The sequence below is a fragment of the Halichoerus grypus genome, chromosome 7, assembly GCF_964656455.1.
Source record: "Halichoerus grypus chromosome 7, mHalGry1.hap1.1, whole genome shotgun sequence".
Lineage (NCBI taxonomy): Eukaryota > Metazoa > Chordata > Mammalia > Carnivora > Phocidae > Halichoerus > Halichoerus grypus.
In genome coordinates this window covers 100,047,620-100,071,358 of record NC_135718.1, presented here as the reverse complement: position 1 = coordinate 100,071,358, position 23,739 = coordinate 100,047,620, and the positions used below count along the sequence as shown (strand labels likewise).

The window sequence follows — 23,739 nt, the reverse complement described above, 5'->3', positions numbered from 1 at the left end:
CTTTATATGGAAAACCCAAAAGACTCCACCCCAAAACTGCTAGAACTCATACAGGGATTCAGTGAAGTGGCAGGATATAAAATCAATGTACAGAAATCAGTGGCATTTCTATACACCAACAACAAGACAGAAGAAAGAGAAATTAAGGAGTCAATCCCATTTACAATTGCACCCAAAACCATAAGATACGTAGAAATAAATCTAACCAAAGAGGCAAAGAATCTGTACTCATTAAAGAAGTTGAGGGAAGACACAAAGAAATGGAAAAACGTTCCATGCTCATGGATTGGAAGAACAAATATTGTGAAGATGTCAATGCTACCCAGAGCAATCTACACATTTAATGCAATCCCTATCAAAATACCATCAACTTTTTTCAAAGAAATGGAACAAATAATCCTAAAATTTGTATGGAAGCAGAAAAGACCCCGCATAGCCAGAGGAATGTTGAAAAAGAAAAGCAAAGCTGGTGGCATCACAATTCCGGACTTCAAGCTCTATTACAAAGCTGTCATCATCAAGACAGTATAGTACCGGCACAAAAACAGACACATAGATCAATGGAACAGAATAAAGAGCCGAGAAATGGACCTTCAACTCTATGGTCAACTAATCTTTGACAAAGCAGGAAAGAATGTCCAATAGAAAAAAGTCTCTTCAACAAATGGTGTTGGGAAATTGGACAGCCATATGCAGAAGAATGAAACTGAAAGGACCATTTCCTTACACCACACACAAAAATAGACTCCAAATGGTTGAAAGACCTCAATGTGAGACAGGAGTCCATCACAATCCTAAAGGAGAACACAGGCAGCAACCTCTTCGACCTCAGCCGCAGCAACTTCTTCCTAGAAACATCGCCAAAGGCAAGGGAAGCAAGGGCAAAAATGAACAATTGGGACTTCATCAAGATAAAAAGCTTTTGCACAGCAAAGGAAGCAATCAACAAAACCAAAAGACAACGGACAGAGTGGGAGAAGATATTTGCAAATGACATATCAGATAAAGGGCTAGTATCCAAAATCTATAAAGAACTTATGAAACTCAACACCCAAAGAACAAATAATCCAATCAAGAAATGGGCAGAAGACATGAACAGACATTTTTCCAAAGAAGACATCCAAATGGCCAACAGACACATGAAAAAGTGCTCAACATCACTGGGCATCAGGGAAATCTAAATCAAAACCTCAATGAGATACCACCTCACACCAGTCAGAATGGCTAAAATTAACAAGTTGGGAAACGACAGATGTTGGTGGGGATGTGGAGAAAGGGGAACCCTCCTACACGGTTGGTGAGAATGCAAGCTGGTGCAGCCACTCTGGAAAACAGTATGGAGGTTCCTCAAAAAGTTAAAAATAGAGTTACCCTATGACCCAGCAATTGCACTACTGCATATTTACCCCAAAGATACAAATGTAGTGATCCGAAGGGATACGTGCACCCCAATGTTTATAGCAGCAATGTCCACAATAGCCAAACTATGGGAAGAGCCAAGATGTCCATCGACAGATGAATGGATAAAGAAGAGGTGGTATATATATACAATGGAATATTATGCAGCCATCAAAAAAAAATGAAATCTTGCCATTTGCAACGATGTGGATGGAACTAGAGGGTATTATGCTAAGCGAAATAAGTCAATCAGAGAAAAACATGTATCATATGACCTCACTGATATGAGGAATTCTTAATCTCAGGAAACAAACTGAGGGTTGCTGGAGTGGTGGGGGTGGGAGGGATGGGGTGGCTGGGTGATAGACATTGGGGAGGGTATGTGCTATGGTGGGCGCTGTGAATTGTGGAAGAGTGTTGAATCACAGACCTGTACCTCTGAAACAAATAATACATTATATGTTAAAACAAAGAAGATTGTAGGAAGGGAAAAATGAAGGGGGGATATCAGAGCGGGAGACGAACTATGAGAAACAAACTGAGGGTTCTAAAGGAGAAGGGGGTGGGGGGAGGGGTTAGCCTGGTGATGGGTATTAAAGAGGGCACGTATTGAATGGAGCACTGGGTGTTATATGCAAACAATGAATCATGGAACACTACATCAAAAACTAATGATGTAATGTATGGTGATTAACATAATAAAATAAAATTAAAAGAAAACACTTTAGAGGAATATAAATAGTAAGTTACACTTACTAAAGTAATTCCTCTTAAGACTCCTACTAAGCAATTCCTCGTTAGCCTTATATGAGTTATTAAGTGTATATTACTTGAAAGATAATATGTAGTAAAAAATAGACCATAATTTCTCTTTTTATTACAATTGCCCATCTTTTATTCATTCCAAATTAGTGAAATGGTTCTAAGATTGAATTTACTATTCTAGAATTTTATACTTTATCCACATGCAATTAAAAAACTGATAAACTCTCAAGGGTAATTTCTTAGCTTTTTATATCAAGAGGATGAACTAATTATGTTTATAGGAAATAGATATTCTTCAAAGAATATACAGCATATCTTATCTAACAAGGCAAGGCTTCTTATAGAGATAACACATGTCAGACTGTAGCCAATGCGAAGTGTAATCAAACTCTTTGTCAAACAAGTTTTCAATAAAAGAGTAGCCGTGTCAAAGGGAGATTACAGGTGATTTACTACAGTCTCACTCCATATGTTCCAAGGGTTTCTGCTTTGCAGTTTCAAAGGGTGTTCCTTTTCCAATCCCATTTAGTGTCAGAACTTCATTGACTACAAGATATGAATTGGAAAGCAGCCAAAAAAGAATAATATTCTTGTGTAGATTGACTGTTTTTATCCAGATTAGATTTTAAAGAAAATAACACTAAATAAAAAAGAAATAAATATAAAATAAAAAGGGACAGAAAACTTATTTTGTTGAATCTTCAATTTGGGATTATCCTCTTTTTAAATGTATAATTTCAAACATGAGACATAAAACTTTATTTTAAATAAAGAAGTGGAAATAAGAGCCTGTTTAGATTATTTCTGCTACATTATTATTGCAATTGAAAACTTTGTAGAAAATTCTCCCATACCTTTTCAAGAACAATATTCGTGCATGTTTTTTTGGCATGATTTTCTAACATAAAACATTTCTGCAGTGGGAGGTTTCAGAACATTAATGAACTATATTTCATGAACAAAATCTTCCAAAACTTATTTAGTAGTCAACATCCTTTATTATTTTTTTATAAAAATTCAACTCTTATAGGAATAGTGAGGTGATGTTACCAAATTACATCATAAATATCCTGAAGCATTTTAGTATGAGGCCATATTTTGAGAAATGAAATGATACTCTTGAATACATTTGGTCCTAAAGTGCTATCCATCCTGTAACTTGTACTTCATAGGGCTCAGTTTTGACATATTTAGGGAAAACTTGACATGGCTTGATTGCCACCCGGTGCCAAATTCATTATAGAGTAACAGAATCATGGAAAGGAAATCTGGGATTAAATTGCAGTTTCCAAGCTTCCTTCCCAAGTTAAAAAGATACTCCTTTCAGAGATAGTGGCTACTCAAATTAATGACTTTAAAACTAGTAAAGCTTTAAACTATTTGTTGAGACACCTGGGTGGCTCAGTCAATAGGGTGTGTGACTCTTGATCTCAGGGTTGTGAATTCAAGCCCCACATTGGGTGTGGAGATTACTTAAAAATGAAGTCTCGGGACTCCTGGGTGGATCGGTTGGTTGAGCATCTGACTCTTGGTTTCAGCTCAGGCCATGATCTCAGGGTTCTGGGATTGAGCCCCGCCTCGGATTCCTACTCAGCGTTGAGTCTGCTTGAGGATTCTCTCTCTGTGCCCCTCCCCCTGCTTATGCTCTCTCTTTCTCTCTTGGTCTCTCTATCTAAAATAAATGAATGAATCGTTAAAAAATAAAAGATCTTTTTTTATCTTTTTTTTAAGTATTTATTTATTTGAGAGAAAGAGAGCACAAGCAGAGTGAAAGGGAGAAACAGGCTCCCCGCTGAGCTGGGAGCCCAACATGGGGCTCGATCCTAGGACCCTGGGGCCATGACCTGAGCCAAAGGCAGATGCTGAACTGACTGAGCCACCCAGATGCCCCAAAATAAAAGATCTTTAAAAAAATAAGTAAATAAACTATTTGTGACAGCAACTGATTAACCTACTTATTAAATAAAGCTGTATCTGAGGTTTGGATCTTAGAGTTAATGTATTACTTGGTTAACTTTGAAATTATGCACATTAATTTTTGTTTAGTAAAGACTGTCAGGTATTGCAAATGATTTTCAAATGAAAAGCCTAAAATAACTTTGAAAGTGTGAAAGCAGTGGTTCAGTAGTCATCCATATTCATTTCAAAAATATGTGCAGTATGGTCATATTCTTTAATTACACTAGATATTTATGTAAAGGAGCTTTATAAACCATACAACACTCTACAAAAGTAAGGTACTATTAGTAAAATATTAGATCGTTCACATTATTTTGGATCTATTCATAGTCCAGTTTAAATACTGCCTATCTTACATGTATGTTATAAGATAGATCTATAATTAGAATTTTTTGTAAATTATTTAACACTCAAAGTAGGTGATTGCATGTTCAATATGTTTCATAATCTCTCCCAATTTTATATTGCTTTTCTTCTTTTGTACTGTAGTGCCTCTAATTATCCAGTATATTCTAATTTTTCCCCTATTATGTTACCATTCTGTAAAATTTGGGGTCCAGGGCAAGTCTGACTTTATATGTGATCTTAATGGTCTCAGTGGGTGAATTGTTTCAGGTAAGCAAACTTAGGGATAACCAGGAGTTAATAGTCATATTGTAATAATAGTTAAAAGTACACATTAACAGTTCATTGTTATTTAGACTTCTAAGATGCATGTTTTGTTTAAATACGTGTAAATGCCATCCAGATGCATATAAAAATATTTATTGGTGTTAGAATAGCCAATCAAAGTACATGTTTAGGTAATGATGTCATGGTGTTATTTAATATTTTACCATAGAACAGTGTGTAAGAATCTTCATAGTGATCCACATGTTTTCCACCACAGTTGTCCTATTTGGCCCTTCTTTGATCTACATGCTTCTTTTTAGCTGAATGCTGGTAAACGTCCTTTCTGACAGCCCCCTTTGCTCCTGCCTGCCATTATCTGCTGAAGTTCAGAAACCAGAGCATCACTTCAAACAGCAGAGTTAGGGAGTAGCCAGTCAGAAGAGATTCCTGAGGCATGCAAAGTTCTGCCATAATCATTCAAAGATGTTTGGGTGGGGGGATGGGGGCAGTAGAGGTGTATGTGAATACAGAGAGCTGTGGGGGTTGGCCTCTGGTCACTGGTAAATAAGTGAAGTCAGGTGCCAGAGAGTCTAGACACAGTGATTTCAGTCATGGGTCTTTGGTATCTGATACTCAATATGGGACTTGTCTGATTGAACGCTATTGCCTCTTCATTGCACAGGCTGAAGCCCTTTTAGTGCTTTCCTGTTAAATTAGTAAAAGATGACAATGGACATAGTTAAAACAGAACAAATCTAGTTTTAATATTTCCTAGTTGTCAGCAATTACACTTAGCTTTTGAAGTGCCATGGGTAGCAATCAAATTAGAGACATAATGTTGCACATGGAGTTTGAACAAAACTATTATTTTAAAATGTGAATGCTTTAATTAAAATTGAAGTGTTTCTCTTTCCTATTATGAAAAACTAATTCTATATCATGATACATTTCATTCACATTTAGTTCTGATTTCTCTTGGTTTGGCGGGGGTGGGGGATAGTTGGATAAGATTTCAAAACTGCATTATTTTTTAAAAATCTAGTTTCTGATTACTTCACGGATTTAACATGAAAATTAATTACCAAAAACAAAACAAAAAGCAAAACTCCTCAGCTTCTAAACAGATCACCTCTAACCCCATTTGTAAGGGCTATTTTCATACTACAAGGTTAATTTCAAGTAAATAGCAACATATTTTGCTTGTAACAGATTTCTGTTATTGTAAAGAAATTTCTTGCCTAAATAAAAGTTTGGAAAAATCTATAGGAAGTTTTTTTTTTTTTTAAGATTTTATTTATTTATTTGAGAGAGAAAGAATGAGAGACAGAGAGCATGAGAGGGAGGAGGGTCAGAGGGAGAAGCAGACTCCCCGCCGAGCAGAGAGCCCGATGCGGGACTCGATCCCGGGACTCCAGGATCATGACCTGAGCCGAAGGCAGTCGCTTAACCAACTGAGCCACCCAGGCGCCCCTATAGGAAGTTTTTAATTCGAGTATGAAAAACATACTAATTATATTAATTGGAGGATTGCCATCTACATTTTTATTAATTTATAATTTACTTTTAATTGTTAGTTAATATATAGATAGGTAGCAAAATCTGGTAAATGTATATCCAATAGATTAAGATTATTTTAGTTTTGCCATAGAATTTATTCTGTAATATTATTAGTGTTAATGATTCTTTATATAAAAATTGCATTAGTAGCAACATTTGTGGTTAAAGAGCTGCCCTCTGGAAAAAGGCGTGATACGTTGCCAACTATTCACCTGCTATAGTGTTTTGTGGTTTTCAGCATATAGTATATATATAAAAGTATAGTTGGGTTTTTTGAAAGATTTTATTTATTTATTTGACAGAGAGAGACACAGCGAGAGAGGGAACACAAGCAGGGGGAGTGGGAGAGGGAGAAACAGGCTCCCCGCTGAGCAGGGAGCCCGGTGCGGGGCTCGATCCCAGGACCCCGGGATCATGACCTGAGCTGAAGGTAGACGCTTAATGACTGAGCCACCCAGGCGCCCCAAAAGTATAGTTTTGTTAGGATTATACCTACCTAGGTATAATTTTTTGGAGCATTTGTTAAGTGGATCTGTGTTTTTATCTTATTCTTTATTTTTTTTAAAGATTGATTTATTTATTAGAGAAAGAGAGAGTTACGGGGGAGGCAGGAGAGGAGAGAAACTCAAGCAGACTCAGCATGATGCTCAATATCACGACCCTGAGATCAAGGCCTGAGCTGAGACCAAGTCACTTAATGGACTGCGCCACCCAGGCGCTCTGGATCTGTGTTTTTAATTTTGATTTCTAGTTGTTCATTGCTAGCACACAGAAATGCAATTGATTTTTGTATGTTAACCACATATCCTTTTTGAAACTTAAAAGTTACTTGAAACTAACATAGAGAATAAATAAAACAAGATTTAACAGAATAGGGTCTAACCAGACAACAAATAGTTATTATTCACTTACTATATATAAGGCACTGTGCTGGATTCACAAAGGCATGTTGATCTAAAAAGGTATTGCTCTGAGACATGACGTAAGAAATTCTAAGGTAATAAATTGTAGGATTGACTTCCCTATGTCTTAGCAATTTGACTTAGAGAAAAATATCTTTTTTTTTTTTTTAAAGATTTTATTTATTTACTTGATAGAGAGAGACACAGCAAGAGAGGGAACACAAGCAGGGGGAGTGGGTGAGGGAGAAGTAGGCTTCACGCTGAGCAGGGAGCCCGATGCAGGGCTCGATCCCAGGACCCCAGGACCATGACCTGAGCCGAAGGCAGATGCTTAACGACTGAGCCACCCAGGCGCCCGAGAAAAATATCTTTGCATAATGTACACTAAGTTAATCTGCTGATTTACCAATAATAGAAGACTAGCTTCTCAAACCTATAGCATAAAGTTTGTTCATTTCTCCTTTAATATAGCAACTGTCTCTCATCGTGACAAATCTAGGTTACTGATAGATGGCTTAGGTAGCCTACCTTTTCCTAGATTTCTACTTTTCTGTTTGCTGCTTTTCAGACCTCCCTTCTCTTCCTCTTATCATTAATAGAGTTCTTTTCTCATTTTCTACCCATGCCCAAATGATTGGATCCAGCCTACAGCTTCAGTCCATCAACCACATACGACAATTCCTAAATCTCCAGTGCAAACATTTCTTCTAAACTCAGGGTTGCATTTATAACTTTTACTGAGTACCTGCACCAGACTATCACATAAGCAGCTTATTAAGCTCAACATATTTAAAACCAATATTACTATCTTCCCTTTAAAGTTCTACTCTTGTTTCTCTTGTTTGGAAAATGTTAGCTCCACTATCCATGTTGTTGCTCAGTACAGAAACCTGGGAGTCATTTTTGACCCTTCCTCTCCCTTAACCCCAACATCTAGTCACTTATTAAATCCCATTTTGATTCTTGTTCCTAAATACATCTCTAATCCAACCTTTTATCTCTATCCCCACAGCCCCACCTAGCACAAGTAGTCATCATCTTACCTGGACTTTTCCTCTAGTTTCTTAGATGGTCTTCCCACATTTTCTTATTCTATTTCAGTCTATTTTCCACACTGGCCAGATCATTTTGAAACACAAATCTTATCCTGACGTTTTACTTATTTAGAAGCCTTTAATGGCTTCCCATTGTCCTTAAAATGAAGCCCCACATCTTTAACATGTACTTCAAAACCATGCATGATCTGGCTTTTACCTTTATCTCTGAACACTGTTTGACTCACTGCAACCATGTTTGCCTTCTTTTGTTCTTCCTTACCTTATAACCGTGCACAAGCTATTTTCTTTGCTGAGAATGCTCTACTTCTACACAGTATTTTAAATTCCTTAAATGCAAAGGCCATATCTAATATTCCTCTTGTATTCTCCACTGTACTCGGTAGTTTATATTTAATGCTGAACACCTTGTAGTTCATTAACCATTAATTCATTCAATTAGTCAGTTGTGACAGCCTACCACTTCTATGAGTAGAAATATAATTGTATTATATTATTCCCAACATAGGATCTAAGATAATACATTGTAATAAAATACTTCTGGTGTTTTTGTTTTTTTGAATAAAATATTCCCTGTGCTTTTTGCTAGTTAATGAAGATGCTGTTTGAATGTTCAGATGAACGAATTGACTTGGAACTCATTTCTTTCTGCATTAATCTTGCTGCTAACAAAAGGAATGTACAGCTTATCTGTGAAGGTTAGTGCCTTTGAGCTTCACTGATAACCTCTATCATGTCAACTGGCAAATAATGGAAAAGAAATAATTAGGAATTAAGAATTATACTAGCTATGTAAATCCTATTTTTAAATTGTTTTAAAAATTTATAGCTCTCATCTTTGAAGGTCGTATAGATTCAGAATAAATACTGTTATATCATGTGTAGAAACACCCTTTAGTAACATTTTATAAACCAGGTTGTTATCCTTAATTGAAATTTGAATTTTAAAAACATTTTAGATTAAACAAAACTTTTTATTTGCAAAACAGTGTGTTACAGTGTAAGATAATTAATTCAATAGAAAAATATATATTAGGTATTTGTTTCCATAATAACTTAGTAAAATAGCTTGTCATGCATTATGATATTTTGGAGTCTGCTAAATAGTTTCTTTCTTATTTGAAAAGTATACATGTTTGTTTTAAAGAAACAAAATGACAAATGAGCAAATAGGAAAAAATTAAAATCTTTACTCTCGCTATCCAGAGATAATGATAGGTAAAATTTTGGTGCAATGCTTCTGTATATTTTTAAACTAAAATGGGTTTTTTCTATCTATATATGGTGACTTTTTTTTAAGTTAGTAATATCTTGAATCTCATTCCATGTGATTAAATACTTTTATAAAACATAATTGCTAATAGCTGCAAAATAATCCATTAAGGGATTTTCTAGAATTTAATCAGATATTTTGGATATTTGTTGCCACTTCTTTTCTGTAACAAACAAACCATGCTGTAGTAATGTTCCTTTCTCTGAAACTTTTCAAATTTCCATTTTTATATTTTTAGAATACATTCCTAGAAGTACAATTTTCTGGGTCAAAAAGTATTTACATTTTTAAAATTTGTGGTGCCTATTCCACACACAAAACAGCACATACTATGTAATACCATTTATGTGAAATTCTAGAACAGGTAAGATTAATCTATGTTTAAAAAGAAGAAGGAGAAGGAAAACAGGAGGAGGAAGAGGAAAAGGAGAAGAGAAGCGATCACATTTGAGGAAGAGAATTGACTAAGAAGGGGCACTTTCTAGAGTGAATGGAAATATTCTATATCTTGATACGGGTATGAATTACCGAGGGGCATAAATTTATTGAAATTAATTTATTATACACTTAAGATTCATGCATTTTACCATGTGTAAATTGGGGTTTTTTTTGAGAACTATAAACAACAACAAAAAATCATTAAACTTAAATGAACCTTAATTCCATTAGAGGAGGCTTCTGTTTTTTTGTAGGAAATGGGCTGAAGATGCTCATGAAGAGGGCTCTGAAGTTCAAGGATCCATTGCTGATGAAAATGATTAGGAATATTTCCCAGCATGATGGACCAACTAAAAATTTATTTATTGTAAGTATAGTTTCTTTGTTTCTGTCTATTAAAATAGCCTGAGAATTAAAGCTTTAAAGTGCTACATTTGGAAATAAAACTCTTACTGAGCTCTTATCAAGTATTAACTCATGACCCAAGTTGCTTCTTTTGTTACCAACTTCCTTGTAAGTTTAGCTTCTAGAAATCCCAATCTAAGTTTTAAAGTTGTTTTTGTTTTATGATCCCTACCCCAAACCCTTCCATCCTCACTCCAGTTTTCTTGCCTTTTAAACCATTGGCTTCTGGGGCACCTGGCTGGCTTCATTTGGAAGAGCATGCAACTCTTGATCTCAGGATTGTGAGTTTGAACCCCATGTTGGGTGTAGAGATTACTAAAAATAAATAAATAAATAAATAACTTTAAACTAATGGCTCCTGTAGCAATTTGGTTTAAGATTATTAAAACGAGAATCATGTTTGATACTTCTTTTTTTCTTCCTATGGTTTACATTATCAGATTGGTTCTTCTGCAGAAATCATATTTTAAAATTTGTATTAAAATTCTCTTTTATTTAGGATTATGTTGGGGACCTTGCAGCCCAGATCTCTAATGATGAGGAAGAGGAGTTTGTGATTGAATGTTTAGGAACTCTTGCAAATTTGACCATTCCAGACTTAGACTGGGAACTGGTTCTTAAGGAGTACAAGTTAGTTCCGTACCTCAAGGATAAACTAAAACCAGGTCTGTGCTTAGTATTTCCCTTTTGCATAATCATTAAGTTATTTCTTTCTGTTGTGGATAAGGCTGCTTGAGCCGTTTTTTGTGACCAGTATTATACTAGGCCACATGTTTTCTTCCTACACCTTGAGTTTCAGCTCCAGTTCTGGTTTCTTCTTCCCAGAAAGGTGGTCACTAGGTCTCCTCTTATATGTATGTATGCTTTTTCTTAACAATATGTTTTCTTAATATTAGTTTCCCTTCCCTATCCTGCTTATTTTTTTATCCTGTCTTTTTAAAATTACCGTATCTCTCTATATATGCATACACATGCACACAGAAAGTTCTTTGAGCCATTCAGATGAGTCTTCTGTTTTCTGTGTTTACATTGTCATTCATTTATATTTTCAAAGATGTATCTTCACTTCTCTACTGCCCTCCCCCACCACTATGACCTGTCTTCACTGAGCTTAGAAATGTGGGGAAGAGGACAAATTTATAAGTATATTAAGTAAGATTCGTAAGAACTGATTTAGTAGCTTACAGTATTTCTTCTGTGCATTGAAGTTTTGGTAATATAAATGGATTTGGATCAGGACATTGCAGTGAAAATTTTCTATGGTCTTGACTTGACTAGGTGCTGCAGAAGATGACCTTGTCTTAGAAGTGGTCATAATGATCGGAACCGTGTCTATGGATGACTCTTGTGCCGCACTGCTAGCCAAATCTGGGATAATCCCTGCACTCATCGAATTGCTAAATGGTAAATTATAATTTATTTTAATTTATTTTTATGTTAATATATAAACAGGATATTAGTTTATACTTTTAAATATAAAAGGTCTGCAATCATGAAATACTAATATTCTATCTTTTCTTCTTTCTGTTGAGCTTTGTATTGATTGAATCAGATCTCCTATCTTGTGCAAACCCTTTTTTTTAATATCTTGAGTTCTAATCAGGAAGGTTCATTTGGAAGCTCATTCAAAGCATCCTATTCCCTCCTAGGTCCATTATTGTCCTCTAAACTTTCTGTAATGAAGAAAATGTTCTCTATTTGTGCTGCCCAATGCATGTGGCTGTTGGGACTAAGAATCTGTATTTTGTATTTAATTAGCCACAGTGGCTATGGTTACAGTATTGGACAATGAGGCCTGGATAGAGTTTTTCCCTCACCTTTGTGTTGTTTTTAAGGGGCCAGGATTCATTGTTTTCCACATTGTATTCAAAATCTATCTGAATCTAATGTTATTCTGTTATCGTCAAGTTCTCTAGAACCTTGTGTTAGTGTACTTAGGCTGCCATAACAAAAAGACTGGGTGGCCTAAACAAAAAAAATATATATATATATTTTTTTTTCCTCATAGTTCTGGAGGCTGGAAAGTCCAAGATCAAAGTGCCAGCCAGTTTGGTTCCTCCTAAGGCCTTTCTTCCTGGCTTCCAGAAGCTCACCTTCATGATGTGTCATCACAACCCCACAGGGCAGAGAGCACAAGCGAGAGAGTACAAACACACGCTCAACACTCTGGTATCTCTTCTTATAGGGATACTAATCCTATGGGGTCAGGACTCCATCCTTATGACCTCATTTGACCTTAATTACTTCCTTATAGACCTGTCTCCAAATTAAAGTCACATTTGGGGTTAGAGCTTTAATAAAGAAATTTTGCAAAGTATGGGAAGCCTAAAAAGACACTCTAATCTCAATCTTTCCTGTACAGGTATAATATATGTGCATTTTGTATTATTTTAATAGACTTTTTTGAAGTATAGCATACATAAAGAAACATACAAACATATAGCTCAATGATTTTTCAAAATGAGCACACCCATGTTACTTCCACTCACATAAGGAAATGAAACATCACCATCACCCTAAAAGTCCCTCCTGTGTCACCTCCCAATCCTTATCACCCTCTCCAAATTGGTTTCTATCCTTTCTTTTATTGCATATAGATTACTTATGCTTGGCTTTGAACTGTATAGAATCCAGTTTTTTTTGCCTTACATTATAATGTGAGATTCATCTATGTTAAAAAGTGTGTTTCTTCTCATTGCTATATAAATATACTACTATTTATCCTTTCTACTATTTGTAGACAATAGAAGTTTTTTTGTTTTTTTTTGATAGGAGAAGGGCTGTTATAAATAATGTTCCTGTGAACATTCTTAAACATTTCATTTGGTAAATATATGTATTCATTCCTATTATACATATGCCTAGGACTAGAATTGTTGGGTCATAGGGTCCACATATGTTTGGCTTTAGTAAATAATGCCAATATGTTTTTCAAGGTAGTGTGCCAATTTTCAGTCCCACCAGCAATGTGCAAAAGTTCCAGTTCTTCTATATCACCCCCGTATCTGGACATTATTGGTCTCTTTAATTGTAGAGTGGCGGTTTTAATTTGCATTTCCCTAATGACTAATAATTGAGTACCTGTTTGTATTTATTGGCCAGTTAGCTGTGGCTAATAAAGTTAAGTACCTATTTAAGTCTTTTGCCCATCTCTCTCTTTTGAATTTTTAAAAATTTGATTTGTAAATTCCTTAACATAATACATTTTAATAGGTCATCTAGAGATAATACCTCCATATTTGAAGTGTTCCTACATATAGTACATATATATTTACTTTGGTCCACCCTTCTCACAGCCAGGAGTTTTCAGATTAGAAATAATTAAAAGAGAGATAGTTGGGAGGTGTAAGTGAAGACAATGTAGTTGGCAGAGTGAGAATGAGGATTTTCTGATGAGCTGGAGAAAGTTGAAACAAATGACCCGTCTTCCTGAATTGCTGTTCCACATTGATTATGATTGAGAGAGCTGAGATATGTATAAAGCAAGCTGACAGAGTCAGCTCAGAGTGTTTTACTATGTTTTAATGTTCTGTGCCATGAGGTTATCATAAGCAGAAGCTGTATACTTCTCATTTTAAGAAATACACGGATTTCTGGGAATATAGTCAATAATACTGTAATAACGTATGTTGACGGGTGGTGACTACTCTTACATGGTGAGCATTGAGTGATACATAGAATTGTTGAATCACTGCTGTACACCTGAAATGAATATAACATATGTCAACTATACTTCAATAACAAAATACAATAAAGAAATATATGGGTTTTCAAGATTAAAACTCGGGGTTAAGTGAGGGAACCCTGTATACCAAGAGAGTAATTAATGGAATTTTAGCCCAAGTAGTCTGGGAGAGTGGTACCTTGGCAAGTAGGTAAAGGAAATCCTTTGGACTTTAAGGGACCCACAATTTATTCTACACCACTAGTTAGATGCTCTGTTGACCCGTAAATCTGTGTCTGACAGATACCATTGAACTGTTGTCAAGAGTTGACAAAAAAACTATTAATAAATCAAATTTCATAACCAGTACCTAAAAATTAGATTTCTGTAAGTGTTTGCTTTTGCTGTTGCATACTAATCAGTGGACATCAGCTATTCTGTTAAACTATTCTCTGTATGATATTAAACATTTATTAATTACCCTTGTGATTATATAACATTATTTTTACTATTATAATCAATTTGATTAAAACTGTAATAACTTATTATGTCATGACAATAAGTAAAATTTAATTTTGTTAACATTATTCAAGAATAATACACCTTTATAGTAGTTTTTCTACCAAAAACTTAGAATTCAGAAGGTGTGATTTTTTTTAAGAACTGTTTTTCTCATGTAAAGTTAATATTATACAGACAGAACCAGATTCATTTCACAAATTAGAATTGCTTTAGAAATTCTTATGATGGACCAAACCAAAAACGAACAAGTGTTAGTAAACTAGTGTTGCCATTTCACATTAGGGACATAGAAGTTAATTTAATAATTTCTTTGTACCTGTTGGCAAAATATAGTGAGAATTACAGAGAAGCACTGTTACTGTGTTCTTAAACCAGTCTTGTCCTTCCGTTCTTCCTAAGTACAACCTGATCTTTTAAGACAGTCTCAATTAGTCTGGTTTAAACACAGGGCTGATATAATTTCTCTTTTTCAAAATCTTATTTTTTATCTTTGTTTTTCAAAGTAATTTAACCTATTTAGTTGAACTGTAACCAAAATTACTAAAACTTCTGAAAATATGTATAAATTTCCTCACTGATCATCATCATGGAATTTAGAAAAAATACCTAAATAAAGATATAAATTGCATATGCCACCCACGTATTATAAATAATGTAAACTGGTTGTCCTTTACCTGTCTCCTGTCACTTTTAGTTTTCTAATTCTCCATTATTCCAGTCAATGTTTTTCAGTTTTATATATAACTATAGTATTCTTTCATTTGAAGTGTTCTGCTTCCTTTCAGCTCAACAAGAAGATGATGAATTTGTATGTCAGATAATTTACGTCTTCTACCAGATGGTTTTCCACCAAGCCACAAGAGATGTCATAATCAAGGAAACACGTATCCTTTTAATGTTTTCAATAGATAATGACATTTCACGTACTCAGAAAAAAATGCATCTTTAGGTATTTTTTTCTAGCATATGTTCAAATAATGTAAAAATATCAAGCTTCAAAATAATTTTAGAAGGCAAGATATTTTTCATGGAAGCTGTTGACCCCAAATCAGTATATAGGTAGAATCTTGCAAACAATTCTATTAACTTGTCAGGCTGTGATTCCTAAGAACTTATATCAGAACTTCCTTCTCTATTAACTTAAATATCAGATGTTTCTAGGACTTTCCTTAGTACTCTTTCAATCTTACCATATTCACTCTACATGGGAAAATACATCTGTTCCCATGACATCAGCTACCAACTATCTACTAAGTTTTTAATATCTTCAAAATGTCTTTCTTGAGTCCTAGGCATTTGTTGCTAACTGCCATCTGGATGTCTTCCACCTATCTAAAGAGCATTATAATCAAATAGTCCGAATTTTAAGTTACCTTTTGCCACTTAAAAGCTGCAGGACCTTGGATAAGTTATCAAACCTCCCTTGAGCATAAAATCTTTCATCTATAAAATGGCCATAATATTAAAATGAAAAGAAGACCTCCTGCCTTATATGATTGTTGTTAAGTACTGATGGACTTAAAGTGCCTATAGTTGTTTCCAACAAACGGAGACAGTGATAGTTTATCATCATTACATTCAAAAGGATACTCGATAAGACCAATATCCTCTCCTGAAAAACAGTCTACCTTCTATATTCATAGTGGATAACAAAAGTACCATCCACCCGGTCTCATAGCTGAACGTTTTGTGTCTGCTGTCTCTTTTACTACATATAATCATTTATAATGCAAACATCTGCCAAGTTCTAATCATCTAACAGATACTGTTAAGTGCTAGATATATAAAAAAGTCAGTCCCTATACTCAAGGAGTTTATAGTCTAATTGGAGAGATAGACAAGTAAATAAGAAATATAAAGTTATAATTCAGTGTATTAATGTCATGAAGGTATGTGCATTGGGATAGGAGAGGATATATAACCAAATCTGGGGATGTCATGAAATGCTGGCAGTGGAAGTGGTGTCTTAGCTGAATGTGTGTGTGTGTGTGTGTTTTATCATGGTGATCTGCTTGTTTGTGTACCAAAAAAAAAAAAATTTACTTTTGAACTCCACTCGTAAAGTTCTTCATTACCCATGTGAAAAATCTAAATTTAACTTGACCTTAATCTATTTTTCCAAAGTTCCCCCCTTTAACTCTACAATACACAGTTTTCTCTTAGCACACCAAAATTTTTCATCATATCAGACAGGACCCATCTATTGCCTCTTCGTGTGCCTTAGCAGCCTCAAATGCATTTGTCTCTTTCTTAACCTAATAATCTCAGCTCATGAAAGGCGGATTTATAAGCCATCTTCTCAGTTAAGCCTTTCTAATGCAGTTAAGCCTCCCTCCTTCCCAGAAAGAACTTTAAATTGTGTATTTGTATGCCTGTTTTTACCAAAAGATTTTGAGCTCTTCAAGCTTAAGGACCAGCTTTGTCTTCCTCATCTTTGTCTATCCTCAAAAGTTAACATAGTACCTGGCATGTGGTTAGTACTTGTTTGGTCAATGAACACATGTGTCTAAAGGTTAATACCCTTTTAAAATTAATACTTTGGGAGACTTTTTTTTTTTTTTTTAATGATCTGGGTCCTCGCTCAAAACATTTTGCAACTCCTTCAGTGTTATATTCAAAGCCAATGACACATGCTTTAAGTATCATCTTTGGAGGAAATTGCCTTGCTTTTGAGGACAAGATTAATTTCTGGAGCCATATAAAGTCTCCCAAGAGTCAAGTCTGAAGAATAACAAGTCTAACTGAGAAATAATTAATTTTGATATGGGCTATCAATATGCAAATACTGTTTTGCCTTAACAGCTACATTAGAGAGATCTTCTTTTATCACAAAGTAATATTTTTAAAATGTGGCTTATAAACTGACTCCCTCAGGAAAATAAATTCCAGTACACTCTTTTCAGCAGTGTTAATAACATCATTGGAATAAATTCACTTTCCCCAGTGGTGTTCCATGGAACTTTTTTTTTTTATTATTAATAGTTGCTTAATGAAAAAAGGTTCTTTTTTTTTAATTTTTTTATTGTTATGTTAATCCCCATACATTACATCATTAGTTTTAGATATAGTGTTCCATGATTCATTGTTTGTGCATAACACCCAGTGCTCCATGCAGAACGTGCCCTCCTCAATACCCATCACCAGGCTAACCCATCCTCCCACCCCCCTCCCCTCTAGAACCCTCAGTTTGTTTTTCAGAGTCCATCGTCTCTCATGGTTCTTCTCCCCCTCCGATTTCCCCCCCTTCATTCTTCCCCTCCTGCTACATTCTTCTTCTTCTTTTTTTCTTTCTTAACATATATTGCATTATTTGTTTCAGAGGTACAGATCTGAGATTCAACAGTCTTGCACAATTCACAGCACTTACCAGAACACCTACCCTCCCCAGTGTCCAACACCCAGTCACCCCATCCCTCCCACCCCACCCCCCACTCCAGCAACCCTCAGTTTGTTTCCTGAGATTAAGAATTCCTCATATCAGTGTTAAACAGGCTTTCCTGCTACAGGGTCTTCTCGGAAACTTTAATATGCTTTTCTGGGTTGAGCATCTCTGAACATGAAACACATGTTAGTAAACATTAAAGAGAAAGCATAGCTTTCCTAGGTAACTTCTTTGAAAGAGAACCTTTGTTTACATGTCATCACATTGGGTTTTTTCTGAGGATTAAAGAAGAATGAAGTATTTATAGTACATAGTGTGTGCTAGTACATAGTGAATAAGTATGCATAAGTGAATAAGCGTCTCAACCCTGGTCTGTCTGTTTAAAATGTACTCTCAGTACCTTATTATCAAGGTCACAATATTAAGACAACTTCCATTTGATTTTCCTTCTCAGTGTAACTTTATTTTCTCCCAAGTTCGATTTTTGTTAAGCCATTGGAGCTGAAGTGAGTACTTTTTAGTTATTCTGAAGAATATAATATGTTGATAATGGAGGGAATGGGACATAAAAAATCTGCTGATTTAAAATTTTTACAAAAGCACCAGGAATAGTGCTTAGATCTGTTGCTTTCATCCATGCCTTAAGATTATAAAGATTGCTAGAGTGCTTTTGCCCAATGTTTTGTTGTTCAAAAACCAGGATTTTTGTTGATGTCAGTGACATTTAAATATGTCTTTGTCTTTTGTCACATAATTAGAAATTATTATTAAAATATTTCACCATAATTTTAAGCATTTTGTGATTTTTGCTATGACTGATAAATTTTTAAATAAAGATTTATTAAGCAATAAACTTTTTTTCCCATTTTTTAAATTTAGAGAATTTGATCAACATTATTTCATTTTTAAATTTTTTTTTTTAAGATTTTATTTATTTATCAGAGAGACAGAGGCAGGCAGAGGGAGAAGCAGGCCCCTTGCTGAGCAAGGAGCCCGATGTGGGACTCGATCCCAGGACCCTGGGATCATGACCTGAGCCGAAGGCAGACGCTTAACTGACTGAGCCACCCAGGCGTCCCAACATTATTTCATTTTAAACAGAATGAAAGAAACCTGATGTTTGAGATGGCTGGTGTAGACTTATATTAAGTAATAAGAAGTTTGAAATATTTAAAATAGATCTCAGCACAATTCATAGGAATTGAGAATCTGAAATTGAGAACCAGTGCTATTGTAACAATTAATTTTCATACAACCTCAAAAATTGCAGAATGGGAAAATGAGCCAAATTTGACTTGGTCCTTTTAGAGTCCCCCTGAGAATATATCATTCTGTATTTTTTTTCTGTATTTTAAATATATCCTTTTTTTCCCCCAAGAAAAATAGTAAGTAGCCCTGATGAGTAGAAGATGTGGGCTAACCTCTGTCTTTGCTACTTGCTGTGAAATTTGATAAAAAATTTTTCGGCATTTTAATCAGTGCTACAAAGAATGTCATTTGCTTGTACACATGTCCTAAAGTTTCTTGGTGGAAACCTGTGGCTTCTGTTTCAAATACAAGTTTAACCAAGACCGACTGTATTAGAGATCATAAGTTTTTCTTCACTGCCTTTTTTAGATTCATTGAGGTTTCTTGATTGATTTGAGTTTTCTTTATTCTTCCCTTTTCCGCTACTTATTTGTTATTTATATATTCCATTTCTTTTCTTTTGGGAGTTAAACCCAAATTTCAACATGTATCCTCTCCAATTTTAAAGGACTGTATCCTTCCACTTTTAAGTCTAATGTTTCCACTTCCATCTTCCATGTTATTTACTATCTAGTATAATTATTTCACCTCATTTTTATAACATTTTTATAACATTTGAAAATGAATTATTGTTTTAGTTATGCCTTTTAAAAACCAGTGCTTATTTAAGATTTATAATGTGTTGACCTATTCCCTTGTTTACTATTTTTTTTCTTGAATTCCATTTCTCTATTTCTGTGAGTTGATTTTCTTTCATAATTATATTCTCTTATACTGCTAAGTGAATATCTATGGATAATAAAATATATCTCTATCTGAAAATAGCTAGCATCTTTTCTTTAGTAATAATTTAGCAGAATATGGAGTTTTAGATTGCTAGTTATTTTTCTCAGCAATTGAAAGGTATTTTTCTATTGTCTTCTTTCCTGAATTGATGCCAGTGTGAAGTCTGTAGTCTGCTAATTATTGGTATCTGTCATAAAGTCTGATGACAATTTACTTTTTTTTCCTTTATAAATGACTTTGATTTTTTGCCAGTAAGACCAGAGGAATGTTTGTTTTTTTTAAAGCCAAGTAACTTTATTAGAATTTGACTTGGTATTCATCATCCTTGCTTGATTTTTCCAAGTATCAAATGTGATCTTTCAGTATGTAGTTCTTCCCCCCCCCCCCCCAATTTCAGGAAAGTTCTCTTGAATTATAGTTTTTAGTTATTTGTTCTGTTTAATTGCTTTTGTTGTCTCCTTTGGAATTTCTATTATGTTGGATCTTCTTTGCCTCTCTTCAATATTTGTCATCTTCTAATATTTTCTCTTTTTATTTATTTTTAAATTTTACAAATTTTCTTTCTTTTTACCTTCCATTTCTCTTGGAGTTTTATCTGTTGTTTTTGTTTACTTATATATTACTATAAATTTAGTTTTTTATATCTGAAATGATTTTCACTTTTATTTTTAATTCTTTTCTGAATTACTTTATTTCTTTGAGTTTTTTAATTTTGATTTATATTGTTCTTTTACATATATTCTATTGTTTTCTTAAATTCTTTTATTTCTTTTTGAAATATTAGGTTATAGCTTCCATTTTTTATGTGAAAATGTCTTATTTTTCTCATAATAACCATATACAAGATATGACTGTGATTCTTTTCTGTTAAAATTTTTGTGTGAAATTAATTTTCCTGAACCTTTAGGTGGGCCAGCATGATCAAGAAAGCTTTATAGCAATACAACTCTAGAGCTCCCTCTTCAGTTATTTTCATGATTTTCATGTTTTCAAAAATAGGGCCTTGTACTTTCTGAGATTTACTGGCTTTATTTTCCTTTATCTATTTTTATTTAGTGTTTTTCTTTTCTTTTTTATTTCTGTTATCCCTGTCTTTTAAACAAATGAAATATTAAATGTTTCTGGTCATCTTTTATTAATGATTCTATTTTAAAATTTGAAGTTAGATTTCATGGCAGCATTTGAATTTAGAGAAATGTGGGATTTTCTTATATGCTTGAATAGCCTCAATCTCAAATGCAGTTTGTATCTTTAACCACTTTTATTCAGAGGCTCCAGCATATCTCATAGATCTGATGCATGATAAAAATAATGAAATCCGAAAGGTCTGTGATAATACATTGGATATTATAGCGGTAAGTAATTTTTCTTCTTATGCAAAGTGTAATAATAGTCTTCATTTGGGAGAAAAGAAGACTTTGTACATCTGTTTAGAACTTTGCATTTCATGTAAATGCAAACTTGTATTTTGGTAAATCTCTGAAAATACAGTGATACTAAATTCATGTTTTAAACATTAAGACCTTTGGCTTTCAAATTTTTAAGTTTAGGCTCCTTAAGGTTTTATACATATTCAGAGTTTTAGCTTTGGTCTACATGTCATCTCAGAATCATCTGTTTTGCAGAGAAATTATTGCATAGGAGCAGGGGTTTGATGAGAATTCCTACCAAAACTCAACACAGTCAGTTTTACAATTTGGCCATTAAACTTTTTTAATAAGTCAATTATTATTTCAGTGTTTTGATTTTTGTCATATGCATATACTTGTTTTGTAAGTTGCTTTGGAATGGAATGATGAAACATACAAAAATAATGTTATTCATGACTGTAGAACTCTTTATTTTTTTAATATTTTATTTATCTATTTGAGAGAGAGAGAGCACAAGCAGGGGAAGCAGCAGAGGGAGAGGGAGAAGCAGACTCCCCACTGAGCAGGGAGCCTGACCCATGGCTCAATTCCAGGACCCTGAGATCATGACCTGAGCAGAAGGCAGATGCTTAACCGACTGAGCCACCCAGGCGCCCTCTGTAGAACTTTTTAAAGGACATAAAACTGAAGGAATATAATCAGAAGGGTTATCTGAGTCCTGGATTAGAAACATGTTCTCTGTGCACACTTTTCTTCAGAAATCATGCTCATGCTGCCCACCACAGTCTTCTGCCTAGATTTGGGCCTTGCACCTGGGATATGCCATATACTAGATTACTTTAAATGTTTTTTCACTTATGGCATATACTGCTGCACAAACTTGCTTGCTTCCTTCTTTGAACTGGATTAATACTTTTTATTTTGACTCACCTAAAAAGCTTCTTGAATATAGCCTATTCAGTAGTTTTCAAAGTTTAACTTAAGCTTTTTAAAGGATCAGAATAACATTTTAAAAAATCAGTTAACAACTTTATTAGAAATCCTCTAAGTTGGCATTTGTGCTAGTGATTTCATTATGAAATCAGACAATCACTATCAGGTACCTTCTTGTCAGTTTCCTGTATTTTATTTCAGAAATTGATCTTATTTGATATCATCTGCGTTTTGGATTTGACTGAGTATATCATTACTGGTTTAAACATTTTTTTTTTCCTTAGAGAGAGAGCACATGTGTGCGGTGGGGGAGAAACAGAGGGGGAGAGAGAGAGCAAGAATCTTAAGCAGGCTCCACGCCCAGTGAGGAGCTCAATGCAGGGCTCTATCTCACAACCCTGAGACCATAACCTGAGCCGAAATCAAGAGTCGGACACTCAACCGACTGAGCCACCCAGGTGCCCCTATCATTACTGGTTTAAAACTAAATGAGTATGTTGGCATTTTGGCTTTGATCTCTAAATTAAAATAAGGAAATTTTACATGTTAAATTCTTACTCCAGTAAGATGTTTCATACATGTAGGCCCCTGGTCACAGGGCTTATAAATAGAGAATATTTATTACTCCTAGAGAATAATTTCATGGCTCATATGCTATTTTCTTTTTTTTTTTTAAGATTTATTTATTTATTTTAGAGGGGAGGGGCAAAGGGAGAGGGGGAAAGAATCCCAAGCAGACTCCCTGCTGAGTGTGGAGCCCAACCCATGGCTCAATCCCAGGACCCTGAGATCACAACCTGAGCTGAAATCAAGAGTCGGACACTTATCTGACTGAGCCAGCCAGGTGCCCCTCATATACTATTTTCTAGTAGATTACTAATGTCAGTGTTGTGTATAAAGTATATAGTATAAGAATAAAAAACTTTTTAAAGTTCTGTTTGTGATTATCTTACCTTAAGCAATGAGGAAAGGAAAAAAGATGTCAGTTTGTTATGGATAGCTTTTAGCATACTTTTAAAATCACCTTCTTGTTTGAGAAAAGGTAGATGAAAGGCAATAATGTTTAGATTTACATATTAGATATGTTTGGTTTAGAACGTAAATTAGTGATAGTTCCAAAATGCCAGCTCAGTCTTATTATAAAAATATTTAGAATAAAATAAGATAAAAAAAATTTTACTCCCAATTATTTTTAAACTCTGAGCTAAAGTCTCTCATCTTAAACAGGAATTTTCCCCACCCTGTGTCTACCTATTTTTTCTAGATGGCCATCCTAGCGCCCTCTCTCTCTCTCTCTCTAGAACCAGTGTTTTGAAAAACTTGTCTACATATTACTTCCTTCACTTCATTTCCCCTCATCCTCCTTTCAACCTATACCAATTTTGGCTTCTGCCTCCATTATTGCACTGATATGGTTCTCACTAAAGTCACCCTGGCCTTCATTTTTCTAAATCCAGTGAGCATTTTTAA

The 23,739-nt window shown here is 34.5% G+C and overlaps 1 protein-coding gene across 2 annotated transcripts in view; it reads left to right on the top strand.

Moving 5' to 3' along the window:
• Positions 1 to 23,739, top strand: part of KIFAP3 (kinesin associated protein 3) — a 184,772-nt gene that overhangs the window by 114,210 nt on the left and 46,823 nt on the right. For both annotated transcript variants that reach the window (XM_036097963.2, XM_078077942.1), the window contains exons 12-17: positions 8,838 to 8,946; positions 10,214 to 10,326; positions 10,864 to 11,029; positions 11,643 to 11,768; positions 15,336 to 15,434; positions 21,236 to 21,321. In XM_036097963.2, the coding sequence (XP_035953856.2) occupies positions 8,838 to 8,946; positions 10,214 to 10,326; positions 10,864 to 11,029; positions 11,643 to 11,768; positions 15,336 to 15,434; positions 21,236 to 21,321 (699 nt within the window). The remainder of the gene's footprint in view (positions 1 to 8,837; positions 8,947 to 10,213; positions 10,327 to 10,863; positions 11,030 to 11,642; positions 11,769 to 15,335; positions 15,435 to 21,235; positions 21,322 to 23,739) is intronic.